The 17,435-nt window shown below is 34.7% G+C and overlaps 2 protein-coding genes across 4 annotated transcripts; one reads left to right on the top strand and one right to left on the bottom strand.

The window, feature by feature from the left end:
• Window positions 1-1,473: 1,473 nt before the first annotated feature.
• LOC114718221 (uncharacterized) lies at window positions 1,474-6,134 on the top strand. 3 transcript variants are annotated; one of them, XM_028903483.1, is made up of 4 exons: window positions 1,474-1,558; window positions 1,845-2,439; window positions 3,148-3,902; window positions 5,085-6,134. In XM_028903483.1, the coding sequence occupies exons 2-4, from the start codon at window positions 2,026-2,028 to the stop codon at window positions 5,464-5,466; spliced, it is 1,551 nt and encodes a 516-aa protein (XP_028759316.1). In that variant the 5' UTR covers window positions 1,474-1,558; window positions 1,845-2,025; the 3' UTR covers window positions 5,467-6,134. The 3 variants fall into 3 exon arrangements, with proteins under 3 accessions (XP_028759316.1, XP_028759315.1, XP_028759318.1); XM_028903482.1 differs by lacking the exon at window positions 1,474-1,558 and adding an exon at window positions 1,591-1,736; XM_028903485.1 differs by lacking the exon at window positions 1,474-1,558 and adding an exon at window positions 1,591-1,736 and having other exon boundaries at window positions 1,840-2,439.
• A 5,622-nt stretch (window positions 6,135-11,756) lies between these two features.
• On the bottom strand, window positions 11,757-13,304 carry LOC114718218 (BOI-related E3 ubiquitin-protein ligase 1). The gene is made up of 3 exons (XM_028903476.1): window positions 13,093-13,304; window positions 12,587-12,944; window positions 11,757-12,490 (listed from the first exon to the last, which is right to left on the bottom strand). The coding sequence occupies exons 1-3, from the start codon at window positions 13,146-13,148 to the stop codon at window positions 11,942-11,944; spliced, it is 963 nt and encodes a 320-aa protein (XP_028759309.1). The 5' UTR covers window positions 13,149-13,304; the 3' UTR covers window positions 11,757-11,941.
• Between the last annotated feature and the right edge of the window lie 4,131 nt (window positions 13,305-17,435).

The following is a 17,435-nucleotide window of genomic DNA, read 5'->3' as shown; positions in this document are numbered from 1 at the left end:
AACAATTAAAAAAAAAAAGAGAATTGGAAGCTTCCGAATATTATATCCCTCTCTTTCTCAATCTCGCGCAATTTATACAGCATGCCATAAACAGACACATAATTTTCTCTATCGTGGTAAGTGTGTCTAGAAAATAAGTTGTTTGTTGTGAGTGAACATGGTTCTTTTTACCCTTTTCGTTTAATATTCCAATTATGGTGTATAAATTAAAGGAAATTTCGATAAGGTGAGCCAAGCCAAACTTCCCAGGTCACTGGTGATTTTTTTTTTTTTGAGACAAGATGCTTAAATATTCTAAAACTATTTATAAAAGAGCACTCGATATTATAATTTTTTTTTGTTTTATATTTTTTGTTTTGAAAGTATTTGAAAGTTGTTTTCATAGCGAAAATACTATGACTGTTATCCGCTATTAAGTTTGATTATTAAATTATATATTTGATTAGTGTCTTTTAAATGTTAAACTTAACAATGAATAACAATTAGGACAGCAATGTTACAAAATAAAATTTTTAGAACATATAAGCGTAAAAAAAAACTTTCAAGATGCTCCCTCATAAGTACTTCTCATATATTTAAATACCTTATTTCTTTTCAAATCAACCCCATCTTCCTCTCGGTAATGTATAAATTAATGATGTAATAGTTAATATTCCTCCGATTCTAAATATAAATTTTTTTATAGTATAAATTACACTAAAAAAATCTTATATTTATGACTGAAGAGTATTATATTTTATTCGATAGAAGTTAGGAAAATGTGAGTCCTAAGTTCGTCAAACGGTCTCAGCTACCATGGACACCCATGTGAACAGCTGCACCTATTTCCTCTATCTTACGCATTGTTTTTTCCGGCTGATCTTTTGAAAGGCAATCATTGGCTCTCTTTATTACATATAGATCTTTATTTTTAATTTATAAGCTTGGCAAAAAAAAAAAATTAATTCATAAGCATCTAAAATAGATAATGGGATTGTATTAAAAAATAATAATGGGATGCCAATTCGGCCAGATCATTTTTCAACTTCTTGTAATCATATGACACTTATTTTAATAAAAAAGATTATTTATAACAATAACGTAATACTCCGTCTTAATATAAGAATAAAATAATTAATATATAAAAGTTAAAAAATTAATTTTTTATTCAAATGTGTGTCTTGATTTTTTAAAAAATATTTTTCAATAATTTCTATTAGAAAAGCAGAGGAATACTAGAACAACATTTTTCAAAAAACTTTATTTACTAATTTATTGATTCTGCTTTTTTTTTTTTGGGACCAGAATTATTCTGCTTGATTACTTCACTCATTCCCAACCATTTTCACGCCACCAAACGCGACGTTAATCTTTTTCATTATTTTCCTTTGGCAGTATCTTAGGCTTAATTTTCTAAGATCCGCACAAAAATGACTAAATTTTCTAAGAAAGGAAGGGAATAGGCAGATTTGTTGTCTATCGATTAGGGTTTTATTCCTTTGCAGTGTTCAGAGCTTCCGGGAATATTAAGATTCACTTCCAATCCAATTTCCCACCAGATATTCGGTTCTTTCATTTGGTACCCTACTCCCCCCCCCCCCCAAGTATTTTAATTCTCTAGTTATGTCTCGTATTCTATGAAGTTAATGACGTTTGTGGGGCTGATTTTTGTTAGTTTCCTCTTCCAAAAATTCGTGTTTTGGGTTTCAGAGTCCCCTCTTTCTCTTGCCCTTTTTGGGTAAACAATTCGATTTTAGGTAGGAAGATGGGATTAGAATTGCATTGTGTAAAATTTGATTGTCAATTTTGGATTTTATTTCTTCCGCGAAATTTCTTTAATTTTTCGACGAATTTTGTCAGTGCAGGTTCCGTGTTTGAACAAATTCCCTGGTGGGTCTCCGAGGGTTGACTGAACATTTTCTGATATTGATGACCTAATCGTCTTTCTTAAGATCCATTCGTGGATGTATTCTGCTAAGATTCTGTTATAATTACTGCTTAAAGTCTTGTAGTTTGAGGATCCTGGTAATTTTATTGGGGGGAATAATGGAGGATCAGGCGGGTTTAGGAGGTGGAGCCTCTGTCAATATCGGAAGGGAAGAGGAAGAAGATGAATTTTGCAGTTGTTGTTGTGAAGAAGAAGAAGAATTATGGAAAGAATCTGAGCAGCCGGTGGTAGAAAAATCGAAGGAGGACTGTGATGAATCTTCAGTAAAAATGTTCTTCAAGGGCTTGTCTATAGCTGGTGTTGAAAATTCCACTTCGGGGTATTCTGGAATTGGAGTGGTCATGGAAAGACCATCTGGTCTTCCACCTATCCAGGTGCAGAAAAAACTCGATTTTTATGCAGAAAAGCTATTAGCTGAATACTTGGCTCTCATCGATGGCTTGCTGGAAGCTATGCAGAATAACATCCACCGGGTTTACGCTTTTACAGATTCTGAGTTATTGTACGATCAGGTTAGAAATTCCAAATATAGAATCGACATTTCCACATTTTATATAAATTGATGAAGATCCAGGTGAATATAGTGAATATGGGGTGTCAAAATTCGTTTGCGCTAAAATTTTTTGTAGTCTTTAGGCATGCCTTTTGAAATACTTTCTTGTATTGGTTTTCCACCATGTGAGGCGGGTTTTTAGAGTTCTTTATATATACTTCTCATCCACCCTTGTGGATAAAAATTTGTGAAAAGCACTTTACTTATTTATCCCAACCCTCTGGGATGTGCAAAAAGCACCATTTTGTATTTTCTTAATTTCTGTAGCATGCCATGTCTACTTTTGAGTATCCACGCTGTTTTTTTTTTGCTCGCTTCCCCCCCCCCCCCCCCGGTTTTTGCTTCGTCAGTATGCACCATGTAGAGAGATTTTAGGTTGTATATGCCTGCAGCCCATATATCATTCGCTTTCAATAATAAGGGTTGGCTTTGCTTAATTATCATGCATATATCAGCCTCCTTGAGCACAATGGGAGTACTTTTACAGAGAAGGTTGAGCTCAGCTGACTGTGTAAACCTGTATTATAACTGCTTTTCAAGATCGGGTTTATCAACACTGAGATTAAAGCTTCTCTGATGTTTGCCACTGGTCTTTAATGCTTCATCTGATGTTTGTATTTGTGTCTGTTTTTTAACTGCTTTTTTATGGCAAAAACAATCTTGGCAGATAACATTTGAGAAGAATCTTGAAATGCCACTTTTGAAAGCACTGAGAGAGAGGGCTCTGGAGCATGCTAATAATTTTGAATCATTTGTCCTTAATCTTGTTCCCAGCATTGATCTTGAGAAACCGCTGCAATTAGCTAAAGTAGCTATTGGCCTTGTCTCTCTTCCTATAGATGGTGGGAAAGTGCTTGAAAGCTGTTCTATTTGTTGTGAGGACAAGCCATTGGCAATAATGATCGCCATGAAATGTTCGCACAAGTTTTGTTCGCATTGTTTGAGAGCTTATATTGATGGAAAGGTACAGTCTTGTCAAGTACCTATAAGATGCCCTCAACCAAGATGCAAATATTACGTCTCTACTGCAGAATGCAGGTCTTTTCTTCCATTGACCTCTTTTGAATCTTTGGAGAAAGCCCTTGCAGAAGCAAATGTGTCAGATAGAATTTACTGCCCATTTCCAAATTGTTCCGTTCTCCTTGACCCTCGTGAATGTTTATCAGCTAGGGCAAGTTCATCTAGCCAATCAGACAATTCTTGTGTTGAGTGTCCTGTTTGTGAGAGGTTTATCTGTGTGGACTGCGAGGTTCCTTGGCATTCTTCTATGAGCTGTGAAGAGTACCAGAATTTACCGGAGGAGGAAAGAGATGCTTCTGACATTACCTTGCATCGCCTAGCTCAAAATAAACGATGGAAGCGTTGTCAGCAGTGTCGTCGGATGATTGAACTTACTCATGGTTGCTATCACATGACATGCTGGTAAGATATTCAACTGCTTTCTGGTTCTATAGAAAGTAGAAATTTCATTTAGTAGCTTATTTATTGGATGTGTGAAGCATGTGTCTGCTTTCAATTTGTTCCTTCCCCTGCAGTCTTTTAATGTTCAGTCTGTTCTGTGAATCCTCTGCTGCTTGCTTGTGTCAGTTACACTGTCTCCTGAGTTTGTTGCAAAGAAGGGATGGTAGTAAAGGATATGTGTGAATCAAATATCTGTTTGGTTTGATGTTTGATGTTTTTCTAACTCAACAAAAAAGCTCAAGATATCACGATATATGAGCGGGATGTTTCTGGATGGCGATACAGTTATGGCTTTCTGTCACAAAGTTATCCTGATTGTACACAAGGGTCTAGAAAGTAGGTCTTTAGTAGGATGTTAAGCTGAGTCATAATATCTGGATAGGTACTTGGTGGTGGTGGTCTTTTAATATGTTGAACCTGGGTGATCTTTCTGGCCTTTTTAAATTGTCTTGATGTTTAACCAAAGCATTTTATGCATGACTATCTCTTAGACAGTGACAAGATTTTTGGGAAGTCTGGGACTTCTAAAATATTTGTTCCCTGTAAATTGTTGTAGTATCTTAAAAGAATATGGGATGCTTTTGTAAACTTCGAAAATTGGACCAGACTTGTGTTCCATTCTGAGGTAGATCTTGAATTAGATGGACATTCCCTTTTTATGAATTTAATAACATGGATTAAAAATTCATGGTCCTTCTTTATGGTATTCCTTTTCACTTTTAGTTAATTATTTAATGGAGGAAAAACATTGGGAAGTATGGTTATCAAAAATGGTCTGAGAGGAATGAAAATCTTTCAAGTTTCAATGCAAAGGCACAGCTAGAAGATGATCTGCTGTGATATAGTTGATAAGATGTAAGTCCTATTTGTCTGAGAAGCAGGAATTATGGGAGTAACTTAATCGTGGAGAAATGGGTAGCCAAATAAAAATTTGTCTGAGAAGCAAGAATTATGGGAGTAACTTGATCGTGAAGAAATGGGTAGTCTAATGAAAAATGCTCCTTCTACTTTGCACTGTAACATATGCTTTTGTGAAATTTAAGATGGCCTGTAATTCAGAACTTTAATGGTGTATTTTTCTTCGCCTGTTCTGCAACCTTTTATTTTATTTTTAAAATTAATTCTCTGTTGTCTTCATTTCAGGTGTGGTCATGAGTTCTGCTATTCCTGTGGAGCGGAATACAGGGATGGCCAACAGACGTGTCAGTGTGTGTTTTGGGATGAAAACAACTCTGAAGACTCAGTGACTCACTCTCTTCAAGAATCAGAACAATGGGCATGGGAGACTTTTAATTCTCTCCCCATGATCATGGATGCATACTCAGACCAAGAACGTTCACAGCTTGCACTTATACAACGATTCCTTGCCGGGGGTTTCAGTCTGAGTGACCATCATCCTTGCCAATCCCCTCCCCGTTGTACAGACTCCTATGGTGACGCCATGAAGGATCTACATCAGCTTCCGTGGCTCGAGCGATTTGTCTCTGTGATAAGTGACAACTACTATGAAGACTATATTCAGTAAAACATCACCACCATCTTAGACTGCCAAATAGATTTAGTCCAAAAATGGTCCTCCCTAGAAGAGGTCATCTCAATGTGGTCTTCTCACTTTTCCAAGACAACATAAATCCTAAACTAGTCCTCCCCACTTTGATAACGTCTCAATCGTATGAGTGGCTTGGATTAGTAATGATGAAGTGTGATTGTTCACTGCCTATTTGGTATTATTTTCACTTAGAAATACCTTAAATACATGCTTTTAGGCTTAATAGAGGCTGCACATGGATTTCTTTAGTCAGTGACAGATAGCACATTGTTCTGTATGATTCAACACTGCCATTCATTGTTCGAGTCACTTGCACTGCTGGTTTTGGGAGCCAGGAGTAGATTGAGAAACTCGATGTGGAGGATCAAATTGAGAAAGACCTTGCTGTGGAGAAAAAAATAATTTGCCCAGCAACCCCGAAGGTGGATAGAGTTTCTCGCTCTATATCAGAAATAGCGATTCACATTTCTTTCATGTTACTTGTGTTTGTGTTACTGTAATGTTTATCCTTGGATGTTACATGGCAAAGACCATTCATGATAATTCTCTTTATGGAGAGTAAAAGAAAGAAAAAAAAATTGAATGTGAAATCCAGTGATTTGCCTGTGTTAGTTCTGTTGCTCATTTGAAAGAGATGTATGATATTTTCTGAGCATTTCGTTGTTAGAATGATAGTTGTTAGGTGCCTAGGCTAGAAGGTGTTATGATATGAGCTGTTTCTTTTCCATTTTTGCCCAAACAAATAACTGCATTCTATTCAGTTTAATCAATATTGTGTGCTTTGGAAAACATGGTATTCGGGGAACATCTTTTGACCTTATTTTGGATAACATGATTTTGGGTCAGCATGAAATAGTCATTGTTGACGTGGAATTCTTGCGTAATTTATTTACTTAATTATTAAATATCGAGTCATTTTTAGCACATTTAATCTTGGACAAGGGTAAAAATTCAGACTTAAGAAATATTTAATGCTGACATGCTATTTCGAGAATTCATTGTTGTTTAAAGCTGTTGTTGATGTTTCTTCAATTTCTTTTTGGTACATCAAAATCTTCGATTGATTTGCCATCTTTCATGTTCTTGTGTTTCTACTTTAAGCTCCAATTAAAAAACGAGCCCAAGTCCAAAAGAGCAATTGCGTCCTCTGGAAAAAGGCCCAAAGCAAAAATAAAACTCTGGCCCATTAGATTCTTGCAAACCCAAAAAATTGTTTAAAAAAATTTAAAATTGCCTAAATTACTAAAACCATGACACTTCAACTTAATGTATTAAATCCGACTTCCAGTTTTTAATATAAGATCTTGTTTATTTTTTATTTTGGTTCTAAATATAAGACCTCAATTTATTTTGGCTCTTAAATTTATACAATTTTTTTTAAGATAGTACTTCTAATAATTGTATTTTTAACTAACACACTTGATTGGTAAGGATATTTTAAAAAAGACCACCTATTTATTACAAATAACTAGCTTAACTTCTTTTCTTAATCTTTTCAAATTAGTCAACTAGCTCTTATAATTAGGACTGAATGTAGTATTAAAATTTGTTCATAATGTATTCGGTTGTTCGGAAACAAAATAAGTCACAGTCAGTAAACAACTTAGGTTAAAATAAAAAATCTTGAACCTGAAAAATTACACAAAGGTAATATCATATATCTGTCATCCCTGGCTAATAAACTTCTTGTTTCTTTTTCTTTTTTTTTTTGGTGTGTGTGCGTGTGGAGCATCTCAGGTTAATAAACTTCAAGAGTGCAAAAAGTAGGGGGAGGGGACGAAGGCATGAATCAAAATGAGTTGGGATGCACAGAAGCGCGGGGCAACAACCATATACTTACCATAGCAAATTAAACATGAATTCTATGCATTACATAGAGTTCGATGAATAAATTATAACTTAAAATAAATCATAATTTTAGACACGCCTACTACTCCTTCTTATTTTTAAAATAAGACTTAGATAAACAACTAATTTGTACAGATTAAGATAATTAGTTAAATTTATTATTTGTAAAAATGTGTGTTAATTTTCTTAAACATATTCTCTTTAATTATTTGTATTAAAACTACCTTTTAATGAAAATATTTTAATGTGTACAATCTGGATGAATAGTTATATACATAGAGAGAGAGAGAGAGCAGGATAAGGTGCTTAAACATCCTGGAAGTATACATAAACCTGTAAGTTTTTTTTTTTCCTTTTATATACCTTGAAAGTTTATCTTCTTAGCAAAAATATCATGACTGTTATCTGCCGTTAAATTTGACTAATACTTTTAATAATCAAACTTAACAGTGAATAATAATTCAAGGCAAAATGCAATGAAATAAAAATTCTAAGGCATACAAGAGCCAAAAAAAAATATTTCAGGTGCTAGTGTTTCTTCATATTCACTTTCTAAATATTTAAGCACTTTATCCGTGTGTGTGTAATACAAAGTGAATTGAAATGTTATATTTAACACCAAATATAACTTGTAATCTCGCTCCTATACATATACTACTATTTGGGGGAAGCATTGAAGTGAGTTAGGCCAGTTATAATGTTGTGTGGGAGTTGTACGTGAGGCAGTGACTTTGTTTGGTGGGTTTCCAAGGGGAAAAGAGCCTTAAAGTAGTGGGAGGCATGAGGGCGGCAATTTGGTAATGGTGGGTGTCATCAATTTATAATTAATTGCAGTGTAATGTGTACTCAAAAGTAATCTCTCTTAGTTACCCTTTTATTTGGCTAATTTGTCTCAATTCATCTGTTTGTCAGTCTCATTGGATGGGTGGTTTAGGGGTAAATTAAAAAGTAGAGAGAGAGAAAGTAAAAGGGAGCATGTGAGATGGAGTAGAGTGGGAGAATTGAATTGAATTGGATGGTTTGGTTGGTAGTACTTACGTGAGAAAAAAAGAGTGTCTTTTTCCCCTTTTGCAAAAAGAAAAAGGCCATTTATGCTCACATGAAACCTTGCCGGTGCTACTGCACTCCAACCCAATTTGAATCAAAAGCTATTTTGAATTACCAACAAGGGTTGGGTCTAGCAGAAGAGGTTAGTCCCTCACAACATAGCGAATCAAAGTTTAAATTCCCACTGAAAGAAGTGCCTACATTTAATGCTTGACAGTGTCTCGAATAGGATTACTTCTAATAAGAGGATACCTATACTTTAGCACACAAAAAAAAAAAAGCTATTTTGAATTCCCTAAAGAAAAATAAAAGCAAAGCATTATTGTGAAACACAAGTACACCCCCCTCATCACTTATTACACATGCCTTCTCTTTTTTCTTTTCTTTTTCCCCATTCTGCTGCACTATGTATCTTCCTAGTTTTTCTCTCTATATCATATTAAAGATTGTTTGCTAAGGTAATAACACATAAAATGTGGGGCCACTGAACCCATATTATCATTATATCTTAAGGGAAACACTCTCACAATGATAGACAGCAATCATGGATCTCTTGACAAACTGAAACCCTATTAATATATACATAGTGGCATTGGCATCAGTATCTGAGGTGACTTCCAATCCATTTCGAAAACGATTCTATTCTTCTTATTTTGTTTCTTTAATTCTCTTACAAGTTAAGTGGGTTGGGCAATTGGCATTCCCAGACGATTTCATTAGTTGCAGCGTAAACAGAATTAGGCAGTCACATTAAGTAATAGTTCCCCCCACACACTCATTAATTAAATTGAAAAGAAACACATCACAAATGAAAGGCATATCCCTTATTGTGCGTGTGTGTGTGAGACCACTTCCATTATGTCAATCTGGAGGACCAGGCTATATGGAGCTAAAATAAAGAAGCAGATCTCTGATTTACGGTTGAAACAGTAAGGCACAAGAAAGAAATGAATATTATAGATAATAAGGAAGTAATGCCAATTTAAAGGTCAAGGATAAGAATGCGGCAAAGATTTACAGAAATTAAACAGACTAACAATTTTTGCTGAAATTAAAGTCTGGGGTAAGCTATAAGGACGATGCATGGGTGATGATATATATATATATATATATGTTGTATATTATTTTAGGTTAATTAATTAATGTTTGACCTGCTTAATTTAACAGAGACATCACTGTGCCTCTTAAATATAGGAGCCCCTATATATATATATATATATATATATATATATATATAAATGAAAGGGAGATTCTTAATTATTTGGAGGGGCATGAATTTCGGTGAATTCTTATTAAATTGTAATATGAACATATACAGTGATTGGTGAACAGCTACATATGATTCCTTAAACATGGCTGAATTTTGTGGCATTGAGCTGTCGAGGATTTAGTATCAACGAAAGCATCGGAGCTGTATATTTAAATTCATATAGTAGTCAACTTGGGATTTATTAGAGAAGTGAATAATTTGATGAATTGAATCAGGATTTACATATTACTACCTCCGGTCCTTAATATAATACTCTATTTGATTTTTATTTTGATCCTAAATATAAGACCCCAATCCACTTTGTCTATCATATTATACTCCTCCGGTTCTTAATATAGGACCCAATTCTTGAGTTGGTTTTGGTCCTAAATATAAGACCCATTTCTCATATTTATCAATTTTCTCTAAATTACCCCTATAGATACTCTCTCAACTATAATCAAGTAGAAGATGAAAATGGGGTATTAATAAAGATAATTATGGTGTTTTAGGAAAAATGTGTCATTTTTCTTATAATTAACTAATTTACCTAACTTTCTTAATCTAATCAAATTAGTTAAATAGGTCTTATATTAAGAACCGGAGGAGTACATTTTTTTCCAAAGTAGCTTTTCTAACAATAATAGTTTTAATCAATACACTTGATTAGCAAGGATATTTTCAGAAAGACAACACCTATTTAGGACACATAACTAACTCAATTTACTTCCTTAATCTTCTCAAATTAGTCAACTGGCTCTTATAATTAGGACCGGAGGTAGTAGCTTGTTTTTGAGGAAAAAAGTTTCTTAAATTTTATTTTCTTTTGAAAAAAACTAAGTTGATGGGAATGGGGATTAAGTAGATGAACTTGGATGTTAATTAACAATAATAGAGCATGATAGTAAATCAAGGATTTGAATGTATACTTTGCTTGGGACATTGGAGAGTAGAAAAGAGAAAGAGGGAAGTGTTTCAAGCAATGGTGCTGTGCAACAACCAAACCATTATGCCATCTTCACACTTTATCACCTCCCCTTTCCTTTTCATATATCCATATATAACCTTCTAATCCATCAATCTAATTTTAATATAAAATTTAGTTTGTAATGTAAATAAATTGCATTACAAATTAGATCTTATATTTAAAAATGAAATAAAATATTTGCTCCACCAATGTATGTTGATGCTTTGGCACAAAACAATTTGTTTAGCAGTGTTGCTGTCTCAAAGTGGGTCTTGAGAGCCTTACGTTGCTTTAGGTTATTGTTCAAGGAATTAGGACGTTAGCTTTAAGCTTTAAGATGGTAAGTTAAAGAATTAAATTTATCATTATGTAGTTTCTTGTAATGTTAGTTATAGTTAGTGATTATTGTAGTACATTTAAGCAGTACTGTTTAATAAGTTCAGAATGTTGGTTTTGATAGTACACAGTACAATTGGTGTGCTGGATATATGTACAACAACTAAAATGTAGGTTCAGGTTGTATATAAAAATACAGAAAAATTGTTTTTTAGGGGGAAAAAAAGAGACTTTTTAGATCCGTTGTTCTGGAAAAACCAGTATGGATATAAGCAACTGTTTGTGTTGATATTTTGGTATGTGACGTAGATAAGCATTTTTACTGCCACTACAAAACGTATGAAGCACATGTAGGAAGGATGGGCATGGGAAGGAGAGGTAGGGAACAAGAATATATAATCCAATCAGAGATCGTTCGATCCTAAATATAAGACCCCTTTCATAGTATAAATTATACTAATTTACACTATAAAAGAAGTCTTATATTTAAAACCAGAAGAGTATACGCCTCCCCCACCCGTCTTTTATTTTGCTTTCATGTATTCCTCTCTTTTTTTAATCTACCCTCCATAATTTTTTTTTTTATAACTCAGAATATCCTCAAATCACTTTAAATTATACTAATTTATGGTTTATGAATCAGTCTTATAATTGGAGCCTTCTACGAATCATCACCTCTGACAAAAGGTATAATAAATGCATGAATTATAATGAATTTTTTTTAAAGAAAATTATAGTTGCATTCCATTCCAATCCCAAAAAAAGATGAGACATAACCAACAAAAAAAGATCCCACGATTGAAAGTACCATACTTGTAAGTAATGTGAGTAAAAATTAATTAACCAAATATCTACATCAGCCAGATGAGAATGAGGAGGGGAGCAGGAGCAGGTGTGTATCAATAAAAGAATTTTCAAGTTCTATTTTTTTTTTGTTTAACATTTTTCTAAATCTGTTCTTTGAACAGATAAAAGCAAAAATTAAAAGAGAAGAGAAGTCTGTGTTAAGAGAAATTAACATGAACACTGGCGTTCATGCTGGAATGGCATACTGGACAGTTCCGAACTGTGGACCCACACGCTGTACACAGACACAGATGCCTACATGGCAGCAACAGCACTATCGATTCTCTCACCCCACACTTCTTACACATCCTTCCCCCCGCCGCCGACGACTCCGCCGCCGCGTTCGTCCACCGTCGTTCTTCTTCGTCCTCATCGTTGCTCCCGCAACTTGACTCGGCATCGTCTGCCTGAGCCTCGTAGGTGCCGGCGACGTGGCGGTCCTCGGCGACGTGGGCAAGAACTTGTTCCAGATTGCTGCGTAGGGAATTTGCTGTGGCTTCGTTGGTCTGAGCCAGTTCTCTCCAGATTTGATTCTCCACACACAGGCTTTTCACTCTTTCTTCAAGCATCCAATTCACTTTCCCCATCCGCTGGATCTCGTCGTCTTTCTCCTTCAGCTTCTTCGTCATTGCCTCTTGGATTCCCGATATTAGCGCCGTCGATTGCCTCACCCTCTGCTTTTGTAACTCCATCCTCACTTTCTCCGTCTGGTTCAGATCAATACAGAGATGAATCAGTCAATCACGAAATCCCAATTCAAACAGGTGATAACAAAAAGGCAAGATGAAGAGGGTGGTTTTTACATGTTGCGAGATGAAGTGGTCGATCTCGGATTGCTGGTTCTGGAGTTGGCAGAGAATGTCTTGGGCGAGAAACGAAGAAGATTGAGAGGACAATTTGTTAATCTTGTGAGGGATCGGAAGAGCATTGGATTCGGCGGCAATAAACTGATCCCTTGGACGCTTCCTGATCGGTGCGGCGGCGGCGGCGGGGACGTGGCATGTGAGGCCACTGTCAGCCTTGTTGATGGAAGTTTTGGCGGAGGCTAAATCACAGAGAGTTGATGATTGATTATAAAACGGCAAGAAAGGATCAGCCATGGCAGAAGACAGAGGAAGCGGAAGAGGAAGAGCCGAATCCATCTGGCCATTGCATACATCACTGCAACAAGAACCAATAACTCATAAATATCACCAAATGTTGAGAACAATCAAGAAACTCAGAATGGAAAAACCCAGAAGAGATTACAGTGTATATATAGACACTGAAGTGTTTGTGTATGTGTGTATCGATATATATATACACACACCTGTTTGGGAGGAACGGAGGAGGGAAGAGACTCATGTGGCGAGCTTCCACTGCCATGAAAAGGTTTGATTGGTGTTAGCTTGCCTGTAATGAGTAGATTGTTCTTGGCGTGAAGAAGAGGAAGAGGAAGAGGAAGAAGGCAGCAGAGCATGCAATAGAGGTGGCGAGGAGCCGAGGAGTAGGGGAGGCTTGAATGAATGAGTCGGGTTTATTTAGGCTTTGGTTTTGTGCGGAATTCTATTGAGAAAGAGAGAGAAAGTCAAACGCATCTTTCTAGACAGAGAAGGAACAGGTAATATAATTTAATAAATTAAAAAAAAGGAAAATTTAAATTGCAACAGAAAATAAAAGGAAAAGGTAAATCATGTCATGGGGCCATAGGGGGTGGCAGATTTTGGGGGGTGTGTATGAGATTGGCTTTTGACCTTTTCTCTCGTTTTGGGAATTTGGGATTCCTATGTTTTTTTTTTTTACCTCCCTCTCTTTAATAATTAATAATTAATTTCCCCCGTCATCAACATCATCTTTCTCTTTCCAACCAAGAAAATCACCACCCTCTTAATTTTACCTCCAGCCCCCCCACTTTGTTTTCTTTCTCTTTGCCTTTTTCATGTTCCCTTGGCCTCACGCAATTGTCCCTCTCTTTCTTACAAGGACAGTTTCGGCATTTCAGGTCCCCCCCACCACCCAACCCATACTCTACCATAATATGCATCTTTTCAGATGTAATATACTGCCTCCGGTACTTAATATAAGACTCTGTTTAATTTTTTGTTTGGTCTTAATTATAAGACTCCAATCTATTTTGTCTTTTAATTTATGTATTTTTTTTTTCAAGATAGTCTTTCTAATAATGATAGTTCTAGCTAATACATTTAATTAGCAAAGATATTTTAGAAATGACAACACTTATTTATTACAAATAACTAATTTAACTTGCTTTTTTAATCTCTTTAAATTAGTCAATTGGATCTTATAATTAGAATAGGAGGTAGTATATCATTTTCTTATTTTAATTGTAAAATTACGTGATTGTGAAGGATTGTATAATTTTGTTTGTGTACTCTTCTTGTGTACTTGAGCTGTCCAATGCTGCTGAGGCGGCCGCAGTGCTCCCTCATCGGACGACACGTGGCCTCTTCCAGGGGGCTGGTGAAATGTGGCAATGCCAGATACTGCAAAGTGGCAGAGGTGGGCCCTGAAAATGGGCCCACGCATGCTCGTGCAGGGGGCGTGAGGTTTGGCAGACACGTCGGAAGGGAGTGGGGGGCCCGCGAGGGATGGGAGTGGTGGGACCCAGATTTGTTGGGGAGCGGTTTCCCTGTTCCGCTACCTTTGTCTCCTTCCTTAACTGTTGGGTCTGTGTACGGACAAATAAGGATGCGTGGGAGAGAGGGAGGGAGGGAGAGTTATCCGGTGCGTGGCAGATCCAGCGCATGTGGATGCGCTGCATCCGAGTCAACAATGGAGTTATTATTCAATTAATTAAATCCGGAGCACAGTTTCGCAGCTTAATTTAATCCTCAAAACAATAAAAGTATGCAATTTCTCCCCATTTTCCATGGTTCAGTCAATGTTTCATATTCTGTGGACAACTAGACAACACCCCATCAATAATTCTCTTTTTTTATTATACATATAAACATAAATGAAATTTAGTTAATTAATGTATCAAGAATATAATATCAGTAAATCATAATTTTTTTAAAAAAAATATCATACCCTTTGGTAATTAATAAAATCTTAATAATATTCAAGGAAATGGATACAATTCTTGAGCAATGTTTTGGCTAATAGATTTCTCATTTCTAGGCAATTATTCAATGGAGATAGTCATAGTAATTAAAATTAAATTTAAAACTAGATCATTACTTATAAAAAAAAATTGATTTTATCATGATCTTTATGTTACTCCATTGAAACCATTGAAACGAAATAATTTCATTTAAAATCATATTTGAAAATAGTGCCAGGCAGATACATGGATAATTATATTATGTATATATAGCTGCCCCTGCTTGCCACTAAACTTTGTGTCTAGATACTATCCATGAATATGATAATTGATTTGTCGATCAAAGTTGTCAGACATTAAATGGGGAATCTAAGAGATATAGTTTTCCAAAATAAGAATAAATGCCATCTTATCACATGCACATGTATACAACAATATTATTTCAATATATCTATATATGTATCTCACATATTTTTTTTAGAAAACTCAAATTAAATAAATGGTGAATGATTTCTGTTTAATATATATACAAGATCTGTGACAAACTTGTCACATGTAATTATATATATGTCTATGCATGTTCGATTGATATTCCCACACTATACCTAAAGTTCTCATCATAACACATGCAACCACTAATTACAATTAACCAATGATCATAATTAAAGTAATTATTTTATTTGTGTGTGTGTGTGTGTGTTCTTCTCTCTACATATGCTCACAACTTTAATGATTCTTCGTGCTTAATTAAAAAGTTAGGTCATTATTATAAAAAAAACAAAACGATAACTTAATTGGCTGGTCGATTAGTACGTGCGTCCATTTATGGAGATATTCTTAGTTTAAATTACTTTTCCTGGTTGCAGACAGGCTTTGATATAATTATGATTAAAATAACATCAAATTGTTAAAGTGCAATTGATTATACAAGATGCTCATGTTTGGCTTTTACCTGAAAATGTGCAAGGCATAAACCATGTCGTGCAGAATCACTTGGGTGATAAATAAAACGAAAGGAAGTATAGAATAATTTCACTTTTCAAAGCCCTAAAAATCTATCTATATATATATAAACGAAAAGTAAAAAGCACATCTTCCTGCTTAGTGCCATATATAGTGTTGCATTATATACTTGCCACTTTACTATATACCTTCCCCGTCTTCTCCATTATTTTTCTCTGTGATTGGAGCTTTTTAGGTTAACTTTCGAGAGCTTCAAGCTTTAAGAAACTTGACTTCAAAACCATTCCCTGCCAAACTCTTATATATATATATATATATATATATAGATATAAATGGCATGCAAGCAAACCATTATTTAATCTAATAGTAAACGAAAAGATTTAGGGGATATCTCATAATATTTATACATATATATATATATATATATATCATGCAAAGTTGTTCATATATAGTAACTCTCCTTAATATTATTCCATAGCTCGATTGAAAATATTTATGTACCTCTTACACATATATTTTGATGATATGGTCCACAATAAGAAAACACACACACACACACACACATTTTAGGGGGCAAAAAGAGGATTATTAACCGTAACTTGGTTAAATTTGCTCGTTATTCTGATTTAGTGAGCACGATTAATTTTGATTTTGGAATTAACAAGGGGGATTTGTTTAACTTAACAAAGACCCTATCAAGAGACCTAATTTTGCGTATTAATTTAATTCTTATTGGCAAGTATTTGAAAATTCGAGGCCTTTTTCCCAAAAAGTTGGTATATATTATATCATATCTAGAGTTAGTGAAAGACCCAAATTTATTTCCTATCACAAATCAAACGAACTGGTGTACGTATATGATTCAAAGGGAAAGAATTTTGAAATTTTGGTGTATATATCAATTGCTTGGAATTTCAAAGGCCTAATATTCCAATACGTGCATTATTATTATTATTTTTTTTGCCAACCACGTGCACTAACTTAAGATTTGTGAAATATCAAATATAGACATGAAAAATGCTATATAGTTCATTAACTTCACGTCATTGACTGCACAGTGTTAATTTAGTCAATATTTTGGTTGATCAAAGAAAATAAACGAGAAAAGAAAACATGGTCATATTTGTTTGCGGAGTTTCAGGCGAGAAAATCTGATCCTTCAGGGTTGAGGGGGTTTATTTTCCCTTTGATTCCGTTTCCACCCCATTCAAGCAAGCAAATCCTAATTTTCAAAGATGCCATCTTTAATAATTTAATTTTACTATATATATAGCACTATAATTTCAACTTCTTATGTTATGCTTTGTGATCTTCATGTTTGTCCCATGACCTTAATTATGCATTCAGAAGTCAGAGAACTAACCAGTATGAATCAAACTTCCTATTTTATTCACAAGTCAAAGTATTATAATTTCATTTGGAAAAATATGAATAATTGTACAAATTAAACGAATTTGGCATTTAAGTTAAAATTAAGGTTTTGTATATACGTATTGTTGAGTAACGATAAAGTAATTCCTTAATTAACACACAATTCAAAGGAGGATTTCCCCGTGGCTAATTGAATAATTAAAAAAGGATAATCAATCATCTTGACAGACTAAAGAGATTACATAATTAATCTTAATTCTAATATTCACCGATAT

Source organism: Neltuma alba, unplaced genomic scaffold (genome assembly GCF_004799145.2).
Source record: "Neltuma alba isolate B1F8T4 unplaced genomic scaffold, ASM479914v2 tig00011820_pilon, whole genome shotgun sequence".
NCBI lineage: Eukaryota > Viridiplantae > Streptophyta > Magnoliopsida > Fabales > Fabaceae > Neltuma > Neltuma alba.
This window is presented reverse-complemented; position numbering and strand designations above follow the sequence as displayed.

Coding starts and splice junctions, on each gene's coding strand:
- LOC114718221 (XM_028903483.1), top strand. CDS start 2,026: ATGGAGGATCAGGCGGGTTTAGGAGGTGGAGCCTCTGTCAATATCGGA. Junction 2,440..3,147: donor CTGAGTTATTGTACGATCAG/GTTAGAAATTCC, acceptor CAATCTTGGCAG/ATAACATTTGAGAAGAATCT. Junction 3,903..5,084: donor TGCTATCACATGACATGCTG/GTAAGATATTCA, acceptor TCTTCATTTCAG/GTGTGGTCATGAGTTCTGCT.
- LOC114718218 (XM_028903476.1), bottom strand. CDS start 13,148: ATGGCAGTGGAAGCTCGCCACATGAGTCTCTTCCCTCCTCCGTTCCTC. Junction 12,945..13,092: donor CCTCCGTTCCTCCCAAACAG/GTGTGTGTATAT, acceptor TTCTTGTTGCAG/TGATGTATGCAATGGCCAGA. Junction 12,491..12,586: donor ACCACTTCATCTCGCAACAT/GTAAAAACCACC, acceptor GATCTGAACCAG/ACGGAGAAAGTGAGGATGGA.